Genomic DNA, 20291 nt, shown 5'->3' with positions numbered 1-20291 from the left:
TGTTGGTGTTTATACTGCGTTACTATGAACTGTGGCTATAGGATGTAGTTTACTTATTGTATGCAAGTAGTTGTTAGAATGCTTACGTATTTTGAAATGTAAATACAGCTCATTGCTAAATATTGGTTTTATTTCTTTTATCTTAAATAGACAAAAACCTAGCTGAGCACTACTCTGAGTATGTGAATGAACTAAATTATATTTGCAGTCTTTCTTCATCATTTGCATTGCCATTATTATTTAATTGCCTTTGTGAAGTGTTATGACCAGGGAAGAAGGTTACAGAGAAGAATTTAGCTATGACAGGATGCCAACTTTGGAGCGGGGAAAACAAGAGAATGGAAATTATATACCAGATATCAAATCCAGTGACCTTCAGCTATCAAAGAGGCTGCATCCTTGCTTTAGTTACAGAACATGGATCTTTTCTTTGCTGATGGGAGTAAGTACTTTAAATGACCCAAAATTTAAAAATGTAGCTGAGGTCTCAGTGCCCAGTGATCTCTTCTGCTTAAAATTTTGAGTCCCCAAACAATGTGATCACTGATAGTATTGAATATAAATATTTGTACAGAAAGGAACATAATTAGCACATCTAGAGTGTAACACTTAAGTGACTAATGGTATTCTTTGGGTAATTCTGCACTAATCAAAGATGCTATATGAAGGCTGATTTTTCTCTTTAATATTAATCATATAGCATGAAGAAAGAATAAGTGTGGTAGTGGTAAATATCAGCCCATATGTATGTATAAGAAGTGCCTTTCGGTAAAGGATGTAAAGTATCCTGATCATATGCATTCTTTTAATATATTTTTTAGCTGTTAAAAGTACTTCACTTGCCATGATAGCATTTTGGCATTAAAAATATATACGGTGCTTAAGTGCCACATTCATCTTTCAGTGTTCAATAGTCATGTAGTTATTTGGTAGAATCTTCATGTAGAGAGGTATATACTTCTGTTTCTTACACGAACGTCACAGTGATTTGAATTTTTGTGTCGCTGCTAGAATCATAGGACACTGATCTTACACGTACATCATATGCTGCTTCATGTTCTGAGCCAAGTTGATTAAAGTTTATTATAGCAATTAGAATTTGATCTTTTCTTTTTCTGTCAGCTTGTGTGTTTTGAAGAGTAGTTTTTATTAAGAGCTAAAAATGTTTCATTGTTGATACCATAATTATTTACTTTTGCACAGTGAATAAAAGTATTGCCTCATTTTCATGGAAACAGCTGAACATTTTTTCCTTTCTGACAATCTGCCAAACTTGGATTTCCTTTCGGATGTACTGTTACATGAAAAGAGAGCAAAAGAAGAGCTGGCTTTCTTTGCATTAAGTTTTCTCAAACTTAATTGTCAAAAAGGACAACTATCTTTAATTAGATTTTTCCTTTTGACTGAGTTGTTGTAAATGATTGGAGATACTCATGTTTAATGATCATTTGCTGAAGTTATTACCAAGAAGCATGAATTTTATGGATAAACAAAAATGCAATTTTATTAATAAACTAATCCAATAAATGCCAATTAGATTTTTCTTCCAGGTATTATAGTGGTTAATCTCTGTCAACTCTTCTGAAAGACAGTGTCCAGAAAGGAAAGTCTTTATGCTGAGCAACAGAAGTCATAGTGTCTACTTCAGGGAGCAGTTGCAAACCGTAGAGTGACATCAAAATGGCTGCTAGTATGGGCCATTCTTGTGCAGGAACAATTCGATATGCTTCAATCACAATTTAAAGTTGTGTTTTATAAATACTGTTCTTCCAGTCTGCCAGAATTCTCTGTGTGTGCACTTACACACACATATACACTATCCTTATTTTCTGTCATTTTTTAACAAGGACTTTTTAAAGACACCCATAATTTTGTAACATGAAAAAAATGCACACATAAAACAAAAGACTAGTTAAGTCTCTCAGCTTCCCCAGCCCCTTCAAAGAAATGCCTACTCTGAGAAATGACAAGCAAAAAGAAAAAATGTTAGTAGAATACACTAATCATTTATTGCTGAGAGTGTAACTCTCATAATTATGAAATGAATGGAGTAGTTAGCAAGGGAACAGGAGGAATTGAACATTTATAGTTGCGCCACTGGACCAAAGCAGGAGGAGAGTTTGGAGGGAGACAGGAATATAGGTTGAAGAATGTTCATCAATGTATCCTAATACTATTTTTGTTACTGTGTTGTAGTTGGTAGTTGCCCAGCTGCCCATATGCATAATGAATGTTGGTAGACCCAAGCAGAGAATGCAAAGTAGAGGCTTAGTTGAGGTTTCTGAAAACATTTTTACCACTGAACACTGCAGTTACCTTTTGAGCATTTAATTAGGTATTTGCCAAGTCAGGGCACAGTGCTTGATTCAAACATGATTATATTGTTCAGTATTAAGTCTTGGTAACCAGCAAAACATCTTCAGAACTCAGCATGTTTTGATATTTTGCTTCAAAATTATTCACACAAAGACTGCATTATTAAATGTTAATCAGTAGCTTAATTTGAAAGGAATTACTGATTTCTATCTGACTAGTTGCTTTTTTTAGAATAGTTTTAATTCGTATTAATTTATTTATTGCTTTGCAGGCTTGCCTCCTTATTACTTCTGGCTTTTCACTATATCTGGGAAATATTTTTCCATCTGAAATGGATTATTTACGTTGTGCAGCAGGTTCAGTAAGCATTCTTAATTATTTGCTGTGAGTGTTTGACAGCAAAATCAGTAGTAGTGTGTTTATTGTTTTTTTATTCTGTCTGTCTTTTTACTACTAACTTTCTTCATGGAAGATTTAGTTCTCTTTAACAGTTCATTAAATGGGTTTTCATCCCATGGTTAAGGGAATAACAGTTGTCATAAAGACAACTGGTTTTTGCTACCATTTTCCTTAACCAGCTCACCACTGGCATGCAGTAGTTACACGCATGAACAGTTTTTCTGTGCTTGATTTTAAGAAAACTTGCATTGTTATGTATTTGGGGAATTTCCTGGCTAAATACTATCAGAATGTATTTCCGATTGTATTTCAAAGTATTACTTTTTCAGTGTATTTTGCCATAATATCCAAGTACCAAAGCAGACTAAAAAGTTCTCTTGAATATTATTACTTTATTAGTAAAATATGCATTAAAGATGTCTGATGTTTTCCAAAGTCTGGTATTTTTTACTATATTTTTAGGGACTTGGGTTTGTTTTACTGTATTATATATGCTTAATCTGCACTTCAGATCTGTGTGCACAAGATGAGTCTGTTGTACTTGCTTTGTTCATGACAGGATTCTGTCCTGTCGTTGTTATTTTCACAACTTGACTTGCAGATTTGTTTTAGGTTAGGTGCAAGACTAATGCTTTACTTTAAACCAACAAGTCCCAGGAGTTGCTCTGTGAATGCATTGTCACTTATGTTTCTGCTGAAGGAGTTAGAATAAAGTTGAAGCCGTTTTTGAAGTTAATATCTTCACTGATGTGTTATTCTCTGCAACAGTAGTGCTGGTTACTGAGATGTCTCTTTTTCTGCCCCAAATCTTGTCTCTTTGAACTTTATTTATTGAGAATTTCCAAAGATCTGGTAAGTGCAGAAGGTTATCACATTGGGTCTGAATGGCTTGCTGTAGGTGAAGATGTGCACATCTGGGTGTCTGTATGTGAGCAAGGTGTTACAGCTCCTACTACAGATAATGCAGTCAATATAGTTGGAGCTGTATAGCCAACTGACCACGAAGTGTCTAGTTTAGCACGAGCTAAATTGCTCTCTAGACTTTTTTGACCATCTTGACTAGTAGTAGGATTCAGTTGCCTAAATATAATCATGTACTGTTCTAGAGATTCTAGGGCATCCATCACATAAAAGGAAGTTTTAGTTATGTTAAATACAGATCATTTAGATGTTAAGGAAGTGCTGCCAAGAATTTTACATGTCGATATTAATCTGTTTGTGGTGGTTCCGTTGTTAAGCCATCAGTGCTCAGATGTGTGAAAAGATAATTAGTGAAGAAATGTGGCATTTGTTACATGATTCATTATTTAACTTGGAAATATTTTTAATAATTTTAATTGAGTGTATTTTTATTTTGCATATTAGTATGTTGTCACATTACATATTTGTTTAAAATAGAGTTGGATCTGTAATGGTAGCATATCTATTGCGGTGGGGAACAGCTAAGGGGTAGAGAAATTACTTTGTGAAACTTTGCACTTATGCATGGTTTTTCCGTTTAGCTTTGCCCTTACGTATAGAAGCACAGTTCCTAGTGGACATAGTGGAGATCTCAGGCACAATTCTTAAAGTGTAATTTGACTCAATAGATCAGTTTTTACAAAATTCTTCAAAACTGTGTTGAGACTGGCCGAATTTTATCTTATACATCCATGGCTTTGTCTGTTTAAGAGAATGTGGAGGCCCAGTTTGAGAGTAGCAGTGTTTTTTCTTTTCCTGCTCAAAGATCTCAGGTCTTCTAGAGTTAATTTAAACTAACAAAGGCATGACATGCCTCATGTAAGACTTTCTTTCTTTCCTTTACTCATCACGTTGTGCTGGGTAGCTAGTCAAAACTGAGGGATATGGAAGGCATATTTAAACCTCTTGTAATCCTCAAATACTGATTCTAATCAATGAGCTCAGACAAGAGTGACAGACTTTCTTCACAGTTTCTGATCTTCTGTTTGTTTAAGTTAACTGAAATATGAATTTAGACCAAATAAAATACATGTATAGAAATATTTATGAAATTCTTTGTGCAGAATATCCCACTAGTCTTCTCTTTTAATTTTCCCAGTGTATTCCTTCAGCAGTTGTGAGCTTTGCTATAGCAAGGATTAAAATTAATGTGGTAAGTATAAGATTTTTATTGGCGATTATATTTTTTTTTTTTTTTTTCCCCCCGTGGTTAAAATGAGAGAGAAACCCATTCTGAAACTGTTTTTCAGATACCCAATTTTCAGATTCTGTTTGTCTCTACATTTGCTGTTACAACAACATGTTTAATTTGGTTTGGATGCAAACTTGTCCTCAATCCGTCAGCTATAAATGTAAGTTATTAAAACAATTACTAATTAATGCTACATTTATCTTTGTTAAAAAAAAAAAAAAGAGGGGGATGAGGTTGATGGAGATCACATGTGATTATGTTGTTGTCAGTACCCCAGTATTCCTCCTTAGTCTGTGAGGAGAGATCGTCTAGCAGTAACTTTACTTTTCTGAGTAAGACAAGACTGGAAAATTGATGTCGGAGATGAAAACTTACGTGGCTAAAAGATGCACGGTACAGCTAATTTAGAGGGGATTAATATGAAAATAACTTTCCTGTCTTCTTGTATTCAAAGTTCAAAACCATGAATTAGATCTTCAAATGTGATCCAGTTTGATCAACTAACTGTTTATTTTTCTGTTTGCTATAGCAAGTTTTCTTGGTTTTTTTGTTGTTTTATTTTTTTTTGAAAGAGCAGGCTCAGAAGAGAAAATTGAAAATGAATTAGTAGCTCACCTGTAGGTTACCCAGTTTTTAGGGTTGAATTGTACTGAAAAGAGGTGTCCCAAACAGTGCTACTTCTAGGACATTTCCTCATCAGATTAAGTATAATCCTTTCTTGGATCTTCTTTAATGGATAGTTTTGCTTGTGAGGCCACCCGGAAAGAAACTTTTGATGAATATTTTTCTTACACATCATCAACAAAGAGAATGCAGTAGTTACGTCATCTGGAGCACACATGCTTCATGCTGAGAAAAGTTCACTGTTTTTGGGTCACAGCCTTTTAACATCTGTCTTTGTTAGTCTGACCCAAACAGTAGAACTATAGGGTGGTTTGGGTTTTTTTTTTTTGCTATGGTAAAATGTTCCGAGATCTCTATACTGCATAAGAATATTACATGTATGAGTAAATAACATAGTGATAGGGTATTATTGTTACCATTGATGAATATTCATAACAGACTATCACAGAATAGCAGTACTCAGTACAGCTCTGTCATACATTTCATATGAAGGTTAATGACTGCTCTCCTGTGCTATTGTTCAGTTCTTCTCCTGCTACCATATCAGCTGTTGTGGTACTAAGAGCTCAGCAGTAATCGTGCCTCCCTATAATAATACAGCAGATCTGAATTAGTTAGTAACAAAAGACTTTTGTAATAGAAAAATAGCACAGAGACTAGAGTGTGATTTGGAGTTGTCTATTCTATTTTAATAACATCTGGTTAGCTCCAGATTTCACAGATGTTGAACTTTTAAATTAACTGTGTTTACTTCCCCTTAGAAAGTGCAGTGTATTAGGCCAATACTTGCAAAACTGCTGTTTAAATTAGGTAACTAAGTCTAGCTTCACATTTCTGTGCAGCTGGCCTGATTTTCAGAGAGATGGAGTACTGCAGGCAATCGGAGCTGTGGAAATTTAGCACTCTGGACAGTCAGATCACTTGAATTCAAGTAGTACTGGCTTTAGATGTGGTCAGTTTTCGCCTGTGTTTGATGGGACAATGTCATGGCCCTCTGGGTTCTCTGTGTATCTCAGGACAGTTGATACTAGTCAATTCTTTGCACAGCCTTTGCTAGCTTATTGCTAGTGTAGTAGTTCCCTCATGCATTTGCTCCCTCAAGTGTCTTAGGCTGTTGGGACTGAATGAATTATATACAAGACACGGGGGTACTGCCTTCTCCCTTCCTTTCTTGGTAGAGAGTTCAAATATTAGAAACCAAGTCCAAGCATTCTAAAAGAAAACAGCACAGAAATGCGACTGGAGACTACCAGACCATTTGCATTCCCTTCCCCTGGTAGACAAGATCACAGTGGAGGGCTCCGTCTGCCCAGGAAAGGTGTGCCCAAAGGACTCATTTTGCCACCACAATAAATAGTCATTTTGTTATGAGCCCCAGTGTGACAAAATTAATTTTGCTTATGCTCTTGAGAAGCTTTGAACTGACCCTGTGAGCTTTGAGCTGGCCCTGTGTATAAGATCTTAACTTTAGTTGCATACTTTTGAAGTGAGTAGTTTTTAGATTGCATAAAAAATTGTGTTTTCTATTATTAAATATTAACAGCTTTTGTATTTTCAAGGCAGATAAAACCATTTGAAAAAGAGATTATATTCGACTGGAAAAGTGACAAACATTACATTTATAACAAGGCAAATTCTGTCTTTGCCCACTGTTAGTTATCTACAGTAATATCCACAATGCATCCTTGGCTGTGTGGTTTTAATTCTTTTCACTTGCGTGTTGCATGTCCATACTGTGCTGTTGTTCACTGAATAAAGACAAGTGTGGATAACTGTGTGTGCAAAGCTGGCTCTGAAGCTTTGTTGAACCTTTTTGTCTTGAGTTAATCATGGTGCTGACTTGCTCTCCTCTTTGAAGGATACCGTTTCAGTGAGGCAGTCCCACTGTTTGGCTGCTCACTGCCAGCTGTTTTCCATTACCCATGTGGTACAAAGAAAATGCAGAATACCATCTCTTTAACTGTTTTTTCATCATCATATTTATTTTCCCTCCCAAGCGAAGCTGCCCAAGAAAATAATACTAGGTCTGATGTGAAATCGCTGTCAGGAGTTTAAAAGCAGTAAGACTCATAAAAAAGATAAGTTTATCTAATTAGGACAATTCATATTGTCCTCCCCCTCCCCTTATAAACAGCCTGGGTAATTCTTCATTAGTGTTACATATGTTGATGGATAATGCTACAAAATTACGTTAGATAGATAGTTGGAATGCAAGATACAAGCTGTGTCCTAGACTGTGACTGTGTGACACCACTCTAGTGGTGTGCAATTCTGTAGTTAGTGTACTATCAACGTGAAGGATGCAGTGTGTAAAAGATGCAAACTGCCGCTGCTGCCACTCTGTTCCTTCATAGCTCTCAAAGTAAGAAGCCTGTTGAACAAAACTGAGTGGACAAAACTCATGTGTGCTGTCCGCTGCAGCTGAAGGGTTCAGATCTTGAACAGGATGCAAATTAACTCCAGATTGAATACATACAGTTATTGCCTCCTTTTGAGCTGTGTCTTGTCTGTCAACCTCCATTACAGTTGAGATGATCCAGTCACTAGGACCCTGCAGTACAATCTTGTTTGCCCCAGTGTAAATGTCTAAGGCAGGATTACGTGGCCTGAACTTAGACATCTCTTATTTTAAATGTGCTGTGAGATATTCTGCCTGACTCCTGCTTCTACTCTGGGTGAGTGAGAGTCTCCCATCAGTCCTGTGTCATACATTCCATTCATGCAGGCACGTTCAGTATGCTTGAGTATTTCAGATGGCACTAGCAGCCAGTATAATTGAACCCCACCTCTAGCGACTGGTTGGCCCAGTAGCTTTTAGGATTCCCTCTCTTGTCCGTATGGGCTAGGTCTTCACGGACAGTAGTGGAAGCCTGGGCAACGTGGGTGCGCACAGATACTGGGGCGTAGATGCTTGATTTGGTTGCCTAACCTTAAGCATGTGTCTCCATTAGATATGTGCTGGCTTGTCCTGCTTCGCTCCAGCTGCTGGTCCAGGAGGGCATCAGTCTCCTTTAGGTCCTCTGTCATTTTTTGTCAGACCTGTGCAGATGTCTTGAAACATCTGCAGGATATCTTAAATCGTGTTAAAAATACGCTTTTAAGCAACTATATTGAACTTTAAATTATTTAATCTTGGAATTAATTCAACCCTTTCATACAGTTTCAGTGAACCTTGTCCTTTAATACCTGGTGCAGGTTCAGAGTAAATTGGATTAAAGTTGTGCTAATCTACTACTTTCTACCCAGTTGCACTTGCATGTTCCTTAGTCATGGAAGAGGATTAGGGACACAGCTGACTTGGTTCTCTGCATCTAATGGTAGATTTTACGTACAGTGGTCGTTGTAGAGATAATTTTTTTTAGTGCTTAGAAATCTAACATTGAATTTCCCATTGTTACAGGTGGTATAAAAAGATACTTATAACTTTAGCTGTATTTCTGTTTAAAAAATAAAAACAACAAAACCACCCAAACTCCAAAACTGGAGATATTTTTACTTTGGTCTAGGGGTGTTGAACTAATTTTATGAGTGGAAGTCTCTAGCTGATACTCTAGACATGTCATATCAGAAAAAAATACTGAAAAGATAAAAGTTAAATTAAAAAATCTAATTTATTTACTACTATTTTTTCAATTTCTGTTATTTACTTCTTATAGCTATCACTAAATGAGCTAGTCCTTCAATGTAGTTGTAGTGCTTCTAGACTCAAGCTGGTATGTCTGCTTGGCACTGCACTGTATAGTGTGGCCTTGCCAGCCCACGTCAGTACCAGCACTACATGTCAAGGCTGGATTAAATTGTTCTGCAGGCCACATGCTTGATAATGCCAAATAATGTCTTTATTCTTCATGCTAGCACTTTCCCTAGAAGCTTACCACTATGACATTTATTGCTGTTTGTGGCTCTAGTACAACTGTACACTCTGTTGTGTACTGCAAGGCACATAGTTCAAATTATGATTTACTGAGATGGGTGAATTTCAGTACCCAAAAAAGCCTCTCAAATCTGCCACTTAGGATCTTTTTTAGAAAAATGTGTGCAGCAAGATACATGGCAGAGATGTGATCATCTACAAAGCAGGTCTGATGGGAGGGAAGAGTATAATTCTGTTCTAAGTCACTGAACAATGGTTTGCTATAATTCCATAGGTTCTGAATGGAGTCAGTTCTCCCTAAACTTTTGGTACTTTGCCCAATGGCTTGAGCTGCCAGTGGCAAAATATGGTGCTTTAGAAGACAAGAGAGGGAGATCCCCTCTGCCTAATTTGCATGCCTCTAGAAAATGATTCAGCCCATGTAGAGCAGATATCTACCTCTCTTCCTGAGATAATAAGGAACCGAAGAGAAACGTTAAGTATTTCATTCACTTATTCATCTCTTGAAGATGAGCAATAGCAGGAGGAATGGCAGCATCCATGTTTTTGCACAGTAATGTAGACCTGCAAGAGTTGTGAAACCATGAAGAATGATCATCAATGCCCTACTAGCATTAGGTAGAGCACAGAGCTAGGATTCTTGGCCCAGTTCTTTGGGTTGTGTTTTCATTCAGCATTAGACATTGTATCACACCATTTGGATCCATTGCCATGTAGAGGTTGGGAGCCTGGGGCCCTCCTTCCTGCCCCCCCCCAGTCGATTGTCTTAGCCCCTGGGCTAATGAGGCTTGCTCTTGTTTGTCCTCTTTCTGTTCTGGTGAATCTTCCATGATTTGTTTCAGTATTCTGCTTTCACATGGGAGGTCCCGCAAAATGCAAATGTACCCAGCAATCACCCCCTTGTAATTAAGTGCTGTTCTGGAAGACAGTGATAAAATCTTCAGGCAGAATATTCCCATAAATGAAATAAATGTTTCTTTCTTAGGTCAGGTATTCTGAGCATCATGTTGACAGCTAAGTGTTGTCATAGAAATTAATGAAGAATCAAGAAAATAATTAACAAAGTATCTAATTAATAGATATGTCTAAATGTCACAGAAAATAAGGCAGAATGCTGGATCCTGCTAGATCCCACACCCTCCCTTATTTTTAATGTGGAAGATGTAACTCATTTATGTCTGGGATTTTACTGACAGATAAATTTCAACCTGATTCTGCTTATTCTGCTGGAAATCTTCATGGCAACTACTGTGATCATCTCAGCTAGGTCTGCTGAAGACTGCTGTACGAGAAAGAAAGTAGGTGCCCTTACATATTAAAAATGTCTCTTTTTTTGGTGTTAGAAATATTAGATTTTTCCTGTATTACATATGTTGATAAGTTACCAGCAGCTCCAGTATGTAATTTCATGTTACATGGTAAAACTAGATTTGAATAATAAATAAAAGTACCATCCTAAACAGTAATAGCCTCTTCTATCTTTAAGAATGCAGTGGGCCCTCTGCAAAATGACTTGTGATTATACAGCACAGGGTTGTTTGAATATCTTATGAACAGGCATGACAAATATTTTCTTTCTTTTTTGTAGAACAAAACTTAATGACATATGAAACATTAGAATACTGTGACTTGTATATACGCAAGCAATGCCTTTTTAAAGCCTGAGGTGGAGAAAATACTCGTCATGTATGCCAGTTTGGTAGTATCTGGACAATGAATAGTGGCTTCAGGATTTGGGGCTATAGAAAATATAAAATTTTTTTTGGTCACAAGTGCTCTCCCAAATTCCATGCTCATTTTTCTACAACAGTACTTCTTTTAGTTAATAATGAATCAAATGTGCTGTGCCATTTTGTGTTCCAGTGGAAGTATTGCTTGCTCGATAAACTCATGTAGTGTACTGTCCTCCTTCAGTTTCTGTTTATCCACATCAATAAATCTGAAGGCTCAGGAAGAAAGTATGTATTTTGAAGGTGGAAAGGGGAGACAAGATTACCATACTTCATTGTTGAACAGTGGTTGTATAACAGCTAATCTGGGACTACCTCATTTGTTTTTAGCGTGATTGATGTGGTCTGACACTGGCGAACACCATGGTGCGTCACTGCCAGCTCTCATGGGCCAACCAGACACTGCATGCCACCATTAGGATCTGTAACAGGCTGTACAAGATATTAGAAAGAAATGTATTGCTTTGTATTTTTTTGATCATGATTTTTTATTCCCCTCTAGAATACTGCATATGACAGTACCATTGTTTTGAGCAATGTCAGCTTCCCTACTCGAATTCTGAAGTCATACTCAGTAAGAAAAGCATTGTTTTCTTTCATTAAATCAATTTATTCTTTCATCTTTCTAAGTGCTAAGCTTCTTTAAAGCCAGGAGGAGATCAGTGTGAGCTGAAGGAATAAAGACAGAACTAGGAGATACGTCTTAAAATGTTTCCTTTTAGAATATTGCAAGATAAATGATAACTGCCATGTATAATAGGAAGGAGACTACTTAATGACTTAAGGATAAATAGTGTAAACTGAACTGTCGTTCAGTGGAGCTAATAAATGAGAGCATAAATATGTAGCTGATTGTGTTTTCACTTAAGCCAGCTGGTCTTCTGCCATATTTTAGATCTGAAAAACATTCACTTCCTGCATAGCTAATGGCATAAATGCATTTTTTTCCTTCCAGTGAGTTCCTTTCTGTAAGCAAATAGGAAATTTGGTGTTCAAATGCACTGTTAATAATTTGTGTGCTTGTCTTTTTTTTTTAGGTAATTGAGGTGATTATTGGAATTTCATCAGTATTTGGTGGAATAATTGCCTTGAATATGGATGTTCTAGTCTCAGGTCCCTATCTTTCAGTAACATTCTTTTGGATCTTAGTTGCTGTAAGTAGTGCAGAATGAAGGTACTCTTTTAAAACAATGTTTTTGATTTAAAAAAAAAAAAAAAATTCCTTTTCATTTTTGCTCTCCCTAGTGAAATATTTATTTGGTCCTAATACAAATTGGCAATTGCTGCTTAGCAAATAAATTAGCACTTCAATATACTTATGCAATATGCTTGTTCTATTTTGATTTACCATACTTTGGTTCTTATAAAATGTTCTGTACATTTTCAGTCCTCAGTTCAGTAAAATGGAAGTCAGTAATAACACAAGGGTGTTAGAAGTGAAGTGTTTTGTCAAACAAGTCCTAGGTTTTAGAATATTTCAGGCTGCAAAATAAAAAGTTGAGTTTAGTTTCAGTGTGGTAGAGTCCTTAGAACATCACCTTTAGCCTGTCAGCCTTAACTGTCTTAAAAGCCTGAGACTGATTGGTAACCCTTGTCATAATAACAGCCTGTACCTAGGAGCAGTGGATTCATAAAGGATGCTGTGCTACCCTGCTTGCCATGAATTGAACCACTTGAGAAAGAAGACAATGAACATTAGCTTTATATATGGCTACTATGTCTGGGAAATCCCTCAGCATGAAATGGAAAAAGATCATAACTTTTTCAGCATTCAGAATTCACAGAGTTCAGTAGAGTTCATTAGGTTTTTATGTAGATGTGTCAAGTTTTGAGGATAATCATGTTTCAGTGTGTGTAGGCTTACTACATGATACTCATTAAATGCAAGTTAAAATGAAGATTAGTTTTATCTCTGACTAATTGATTCCTAATACTGTCATAAGTCATCTGTACAGTTTTACCTTTTCAGGAAATTTAGAATGTGATCTGTGACTAGTGGGAATCACTGTAACTCAATTGTAATTCATGTAATTTTCAAGTAGGTAAATACTTATTTTGTTATGCTTTTTTATTTAGTGCTTTCCAAGTGCTATTGCAAGTCATGTAGCTGCTGAATATCCAAGTAAATGTCTGGTAAGTGTGTAAAGTTCTTGGATTTTGTCATTAGAGTGGAATAATGCTAAGAAAGCCTGCCTGTAATAGTGGGCACTACTCACTTGTTTTTAGTTACTTCTACAAAATGTGACAGAAATATGTAGCACAAGTGTAAGCTGATAATCTGGAAAATAAATCCAGTAGGTCCTTTGGAGACTTCATTCCACCAATTCTAGAAAAGAATTCAAAGGACTGTTTGTGTGTTTTTTTGTTTTTTTTTTTTGTATTGGTTCCTTGGGAACAGATATTACTATAGGAAAATGACATACCTCATATGGTATGTCCAGAACTGCTTTTATGCTCCTGAGCTGAGGTCTTTTCTGTCCCATTCTTCTTTCATTATGAGCTGTGGTTTCTGAAAGAAGAAAATTAGGTGTGCATGCTGCACTGGACCTAGAACCTATTTTAAACAAATTCCTCATCTGCATGACTAGCAACAAGGACTAAGGATATTCAATAGAGTGCATTTATTCCTTGACTGTCCCAGATGTGTGGTTAAGCCTCCTTTAAACATCTGTTCTAAGTTACAGTCATACAACCATATTTAAATCAGTAATGATGCATGACCACTACTGAAGTCAGAATTTGATCCTGTAGGATGGTGTTTGAATGAAAGCTCAGCTGTTATTGTATTGAAATAAATTTTGCCTCAAAGCACTCAAATTTATTTGCATAGTTGTTTTAAGTTGTAAGTCTGCAATGTCTGCTGTTAATTCTCATTATTTTGTACAAACTGAAGAATAAATAATACTTCTGTACTGGCTCTTTAAATTGGGTATTGCTTCCTCTGTCTGTATATGAAAGGCACTTTTAAAATCAAACAAAAGCTCCATCATCCATATTAAATGGAAAATGAATTACAAAACAACTGTGTTGTGGCTAGCAAAACTGATTTATTCAAAGCTTGCTTCTGTATCTCCATGCAATGTGGATGGCTCTTTGTCTCATATGTGTAACCTTATAAACTTTTACACACTTTTGTTGTGCTTGCTTCAAGAAGATATAGCGCATAAACCAAAGTGTTAACTTGTTTTTATTCTTATTTAACATTTATTATCTTATTTTTTAGGTTGAAGTCCTGATTGCCATTAGCAGTGTTACCTCTCCTTTGTTGTTCACAGCTTCTGCATACTTATCCTTCAGTATCATGCAAGTTGTTGACATCTTTAAAAATTATCCACCTGCTGTTAAAGTATGTATTTTTATGCAATTGAAAAATTAACATCTACCTATTACAGTAGCAACACAAGAATGAATTAGGAAGTATAAGAAGACAAGGTACTGCATTATAAAGATTGAATAAAATGTTATAGAAATTATTCAAAAACTCTTATTTGACTAATGATATAAGTATGTTAAATCTGTTGCCACCCTGGAATTATAGTGTAAAAGCAATGGGATAGTATTCTAAAGAATCAGTAAAAAAAAAATGTAATATGCTGGACTCCTTGAGGTTTTTATAAATTTTCAGTATATAAATTAAAGATTCTATGTTTACTCGTAGAATACATTTTTCTGTTTCTTAGGATGTCTGTCAACAGGAGGCATGTTGGGATTGTAAGCTTACACCTGGATTCATTCAAAGCCCGGACTGGGGCAGAGAAGAAAAAAGTTTGCAAATCTTAAAGCATTTCTATATGAAGTGTTACCAGTGCATTGCTGAAGAGCTTTCTAGGGCTTTACCGTCAGTGTTTAGCAACCCACGATGATGTTCAAAGAACCGTTTATGGGGATTAAAATAGTGTCAGTAAGAGTCTTGCCTCTTAGTAGCCACTAGTACTTAAGTAGTCTTGTAATTTTAGAAGAAGAGAGGGAAAAAGTGAGATCTTAGAGACTGGAAAACCAGCTTTTGAGTATGTGATCCTGTTCTGATACTGGAGGAGCATAGTGTGTTGTTGGACCTCAGGAAGTGGCCAAGCCTTACATGCATGCTCCATTTAAGTAGCTTCTCCTGTGGCACATATTGGAGACAGAAGACTGGACTGTCTAGACAGTGGTGTGACTGTCTAGAAATGCAGAGCATTTCTTACATTCTTATGCTACTGTGTGTCTGGATGCAGCAAGAGTGGTCTGCTCTGCAAAGGAGGGTGAACAATGGAGCAGAAGGTGACAGCAGGGCAGACAAGGACAGTGACCTCATTGGCAAGGGGTACAGTCCTACAGTACCCCCAAAAAATTAAAACAAGGAAGGTCTGGTTATGGTAACCAGGTCCAGCAATTGCCAGACAAGTCCATAGGAGTGAGGCAGATCCAAGGTCAGCCAGGAATTCAAGTCAGCAGGGCAAAGGTCAGAGCCAGCAAGGCACAAGGCCACACCCAGGCATAGCTGCAACATTGTTCAGGTCAGAACCAGCAATGAGGCTCTATATTTTAGAGGATGGTTTCTTCAATTCTGTTCTATTTCTAGAGGAAAAGATCATTTGGCAAATTAATATTTTGTTAAATGTTATTGATCTGTTCTACTTTGAGCAGACTCAGTCACTCAAATTTTAATTGAAGCTTCATGCTGAAATAAACTGTAAATTATACTTTGAGTAACAAATGAAATCTAGATATGGATCTCAAGGAGTGGGAACAGCAGAAAATATTTTATTCAGGTAGTTAACATGTTTAATGTCTCTATTTTCAGCAATCTTATGATGTACTCCTGTTGCTTCTGATGTTGATGCTGCTAATTCAGGCATGCCTTACTACTGGAACTGTAATACAGTGTGTAAATTACAAGACAAAAATGAAACTGCATGATTCGTCATGGGCAGCATCACAGGTTAAAAAACAGGAATACAGAACAACAGAGGTATGTATTTATCCCCATTATAAAATTAAAAAAATCTGTATTTAAAAAGATATTTTTTGTAATGTTTTGTGTTACTTAATTCAGATCACAATTAAAAGCTGCTCTGTAAAGCACTAGTGAATTTTGTAATAAAGAGAGAATATTTTGCTGGTTACATGATAACTGGGGGTGACAGACTCAACATCTGTAAATCTGTGACAAGTCCAGTTAAGGGAAAAACAGTTGTAAGGTTAAAGCCCCATTTTGTCCTTATTTGTAATATGGGCTCCCAGTTACAGACACAGTTCATCATTGTACTAAGATAAAATGATAGTCCTACTGTCCTACTCCACAGGATGCAGATCCATAATTGCTATTTATATGTCAGAATGAAGTTATAGAAAAGGTGATGGGCCTTGCATGACTATGTTCTGTTAATGAGGTAGCCATCTATAAAGAAAGGAATGGATTTAACCCTTTCAATGTGAGCAGAAGTTTTGGACTATGGAATGAGACTACTCAATATAGTTGTACCTTTCCAAGGCCCGCTGTGGGGGAGTGAATTTACGAAGCCGAGTTAGTTCTCTTAAGTTCTGTAAACTGAATTGGAAGAGTTAAGAACCTGGAGCATAGGAACAACAATGGGCAAGCTGAGTGAGTGGCTACCTGTGCTGGACAGTATGAATCAGTGCACAGAGCAGGGTGCCTGGAATCCCAGGTCTCTCTATGTCCTAACTACAGTACCAAAGTTGGTGATAAAGATCAGAATTGATATCTCCCTCCATTTCCCTCCTACACTTCCACGTTCACGCTGTCCTTTCAGACACAGATATGGGACATACTTTTTTAGAGCATGGTGGTGCCAGTGTTACTGTTACAACTTTTCATGTAGTCATTTTGGGTTAGGGCGCTATTTCAGGGACAGAAGGAACCCAGCTTTCTTCAGCCAGCATAGATTGACTGCATCTATCTCCTAGCACAGCACTATAGCCCTTAGGCTTTCCTCACCTCTGCTGTACAGGGCAAAGTGCTATATCCTTAAAGACTAGGAGAGAGTAACTCATGTTAACTGTGTGCTTACTGTATGGCCCAGCACTAGAAAGAGTGAGTGCTGGATTCAGTCCCTGCTCTAGAAAGAGCATCTGCATTGAACTAGCACTGGATAGAAAGCGTTGGGAGCAGGGACTGAAATTCAGTCAAGTGATTATACAGCTGGTAATGGAAAGTGGAAGCTGTGGATTTATGTCCCCTCAGGCTGCTGAGGGCATTCGGCATAGGTTGCTTATTTTCTGGGTCTGTGTCCTGAGAGTTACATTCAGTATAAAAGATGAAGCACAGTAGCACTTCCACTGCTGCAAGTCACGTTTTGGAGCATAGGTCATGGCATGGCTAAACAGAACGATTCTGGGAATTATTTACATAAGTATGCCTAGTTTGTGAGTCACTGAGAAGCTGTGTGCAAGTTAAATGCTAAAAGGAGCACTTTGTCCAGAAAAGCAACACCTTTTTGCTCACCTTTTGGTATTTAAACACATGAATAATGTTACAGGTGAAGTTGTAGGTCCCTTTGGCTTCTCAGAAGTCTGTGTTCTTAGGCACGACCTGAGTTTGCTTGCATGTATGTAGATAAATCTTGCTTCAGTTGCACTGTAGGGGGCTACTTCTGGCTTTGGGTTTAGAGATGTAGATGCTAGGGCTGTCAGGCACATTTTGGCAAAAATATTGAAAAAATTCCCTAAGTAACGTATTTAAAATAGGAATTTGGCCAAGTTTCTTTGACCCAAATGTCTCAAGTATTATACAGTTTACACTATTATATTTTATATTATAAATGTATTCTATACAATATACAAAACTATACAATTTAGAGTGTATAGAATATTTTAATAGCTCAGTTACTATTCATGTTTACATTCTCCTAGCTTCTCTCAGATAGATAGTTATTTGCTAGAACTTCAGTTTTTAACCAAAGCATTGTTTCATGTTTCCATTTGTCTGAAATTTGTTTGCTTTTAGGTTTCCAGTAATACCTTAAAGGATTTTGACAAAGACAAAGCCTGGAAAGCAGTTGTGGTGCAGATGGCTCAGTAGTTTGGATTCTGCAAATGCATCCAATACAGTACAATCCACTACAGTAAATCAACTATTTGAATTAAGGCTTAAAAACTTTTCAGTTTATAAACAGCAATATAGTTACAGCACTAGGAGCCAAGGAATAACACAGTAAATAATGCATCTTTCTAATAATTTTGAAATATATTGATAATATTTTTAGCATATCTGTCTTGTCTGTTGGTATTTGTATTCTAGTGTTGCTTTAGAAGATACATTTAGAAAAAAGGTAGAGAGTCACATGGATTTATGCTGATGGCAAAGTAAAATATGACAATAGGTAGTAGGCTTCATGTATTTGCAAGAGATTGTTATAACTGCAGTTGTGCAGTCAGTGTAACTGATAAATGCTTTTGTAAAGTTATGAGTACAAGTCATAATTGATATTTTTGCTTATACTTCACTTTTGTAGGAGTTGTGAAGTTGTTTTGCATCTCATTGCTTTTAATATAAATAAAAGTCTTTATTACGTGGAAACTCGAGAATGTGGATTGACATTCTAATTGGAGAGGTGAAAACAGAATATTCTTTCCCATTAAACTTCCATTTCTGGACTGTTAAATGAGGAAGGGACTTTTTCTGAGTGGCCAGACACAAAATTTACTAGCCAAAGTAAAAAAAAACCCCAACAAACAGATGCAATCAGCCAAATAACAGGAGATACTACTGATATTAAGAGAATTTTTTCACATTTATTTATTTTCCTAACTATCTTGAAAGCTTACAGAACCTAGCTACTCTTGAACAAGGGATATCCCCCATACAGATTGCGTTTTCCTCCTAGATGAATTATGTGGATGATTGTGTAGATTTCAAACACTATAAGAATTTCCATGTTAATGGGCTTTTTGGTGTAACTAGGGAGATAGCTGCTGACAAGGTGGTGCGTTTTTTGATGTTTTTTTCTTTTAATTGTTGGTTTTTGAAAGGTTGTAGACTTTGAGGTTAATTCTTTTTTAATCTGAAATAAGCCAAATCATTTGTTCAGAGCATGCTGCAAAGTTTGCCTCTTTGCTTCTGGGGAGGGGAAATAGAGAAAGGTATGTAGAGTACGGAGCCCTTCAGGTATGCTAGCATGTTTTGTTTTTGGGAAAGCTGACAATTATTATGGCATTTTAATACACAGAGAATACTTTTTCAAGTTTAGAGCAGTACTTCTTAAGAGCATGTATACAGCACCCTCTCTGTTCACCTAAAACGCTGTATTTTTTTGGTCCAGACTAATCCATAAACAACCAGAGGATGCAGCTGCTGTTTCCTTAAATACTACCAAATCTCATACCTCTACTGCTGGTACTTGTGTGAACATTTTCTTACCTTATTATTTGTCTGCCTTGTTATCTGCTACAATCTTACCATTTTTATAAATAGAAAAAGTTAGTTTTCGATTGTACACTATTTTTTGAAAGTCACAAAGAAATAGTGACAGTTCTACCTAAAAATAAACATCCAAACAACTCTCTAAATCTCACGCATGGACTGAAACTGGACAAAGACTGTACGTAGTGTAGAAGTGCTTAATGAATCACTGTAAAGTGAAAAGATAGTCATATGTAGAATAGTGTGAATGTATCTTAACAGTTTGCTTTATTTTATGCTGTAACACATTTGCCTTTGTTTAACTGAACCTCTATCTTCAAGAGATCTCTGGCTTTGGTTATCCAGAAGGTTAGACAGAAGTAGATATTACTTCTATTACTGACCCTGGTTGGAAAAGAAATTAATGGGAAGTGGCACGTTCTGAAGGAATTTCCTTTTCACAAGGCGCTGAGGTTCTTTAACCTCCTTTTGAGTCAAATGGTTTGAGGCGCTTTCCTCCAAACAGTAAGAACCTTTTAAACAGCTACAGATCTTTGTTTTGCTCTCAGGAGTGGCTAGCAAGAACCTAATGACAGGGTATAATAGGGGATATTTACCTTTCTTTTGGAGACTAAAGTATTTTAATAAGAGGTGAAGAAAATAGCATTCTTCAGAAAGAAAGAGGAAAACTAAATAGGCTAAACAGAATGATTAAGTTAGCCTTTGGATTGACCCTGAAATAATGGTTGAGATCTATGACTCTGTCTGAGGTTTTTGAGTCATCTTAGATTAACAAGGGGAAGGAATAGATGGGAATAAAAAAAGGTTGTTGTAGAGCTGTCAGCCCTATATAGA

The 20291-nt window shown here is 36.6% G+C and overlaps 1 protein-coding gene across 5 annotated transcripts; it reads left to right on the top strand.

Moving 5' to 3' along the window:
- Positions 1 to 262: 262 nt before the first annotated feature.
- MLC1 (modulator of VRAC current 1) lies at positions 263 to 18116 on the top strand. Of its 5 annotated transcripts, XM_068401969.1 has the most exons (11): positions 263 to 442; positions 2588 to 2677; positions 4775 to 4828; positions 4926 to 5027; positions 10562 to 10663; positions 11598 to 11669; positions 12133 to 12249; positions 13172 to 13228; positions 14319 to 14441; positions 15879 to 16046; positions 18042 to 18116. In XM_068401969.1, the coding sequence occupies exons 1-11, from the start codon at positions 263 to 265 to the stop codon at positions 18114 to 18116; spliced, it is 1140 nt and encodes a 379-aa protein (XP_068258070.1). The 5 variants fall into 5 exon arrangements, with proteins under 5 accessions (XP_068258070.1, XP_068258073.1, XP_068258074.1 ...); XM_068401972.1 differs by lacking the exon at positions 2588 to 2677; XM_068401973.1 differs by lacking the exon at positions 4926 to 5027.
- Positions 18117 to 20291: the final 2175 nt, after the last annotated feature.

Source organism: Nyctibius grandis, chromosome 5 (assembly GCF_013368605.1).
Source record: "Nyctibius grandis isolate bNycGra1 chromosome 5, bNycGra1.pri, whole genome shotgun sequence".
Taxonomy (NCBI): Eukaryota; Metazoa; Chordata; class Aves; order Nyctibiiformes; family Nyctibiidae; genus Nyctibius; species Nyctibius grandis.
This window is presented reverse-complemented; position numbering and strand designations above follow the sequence as displayed.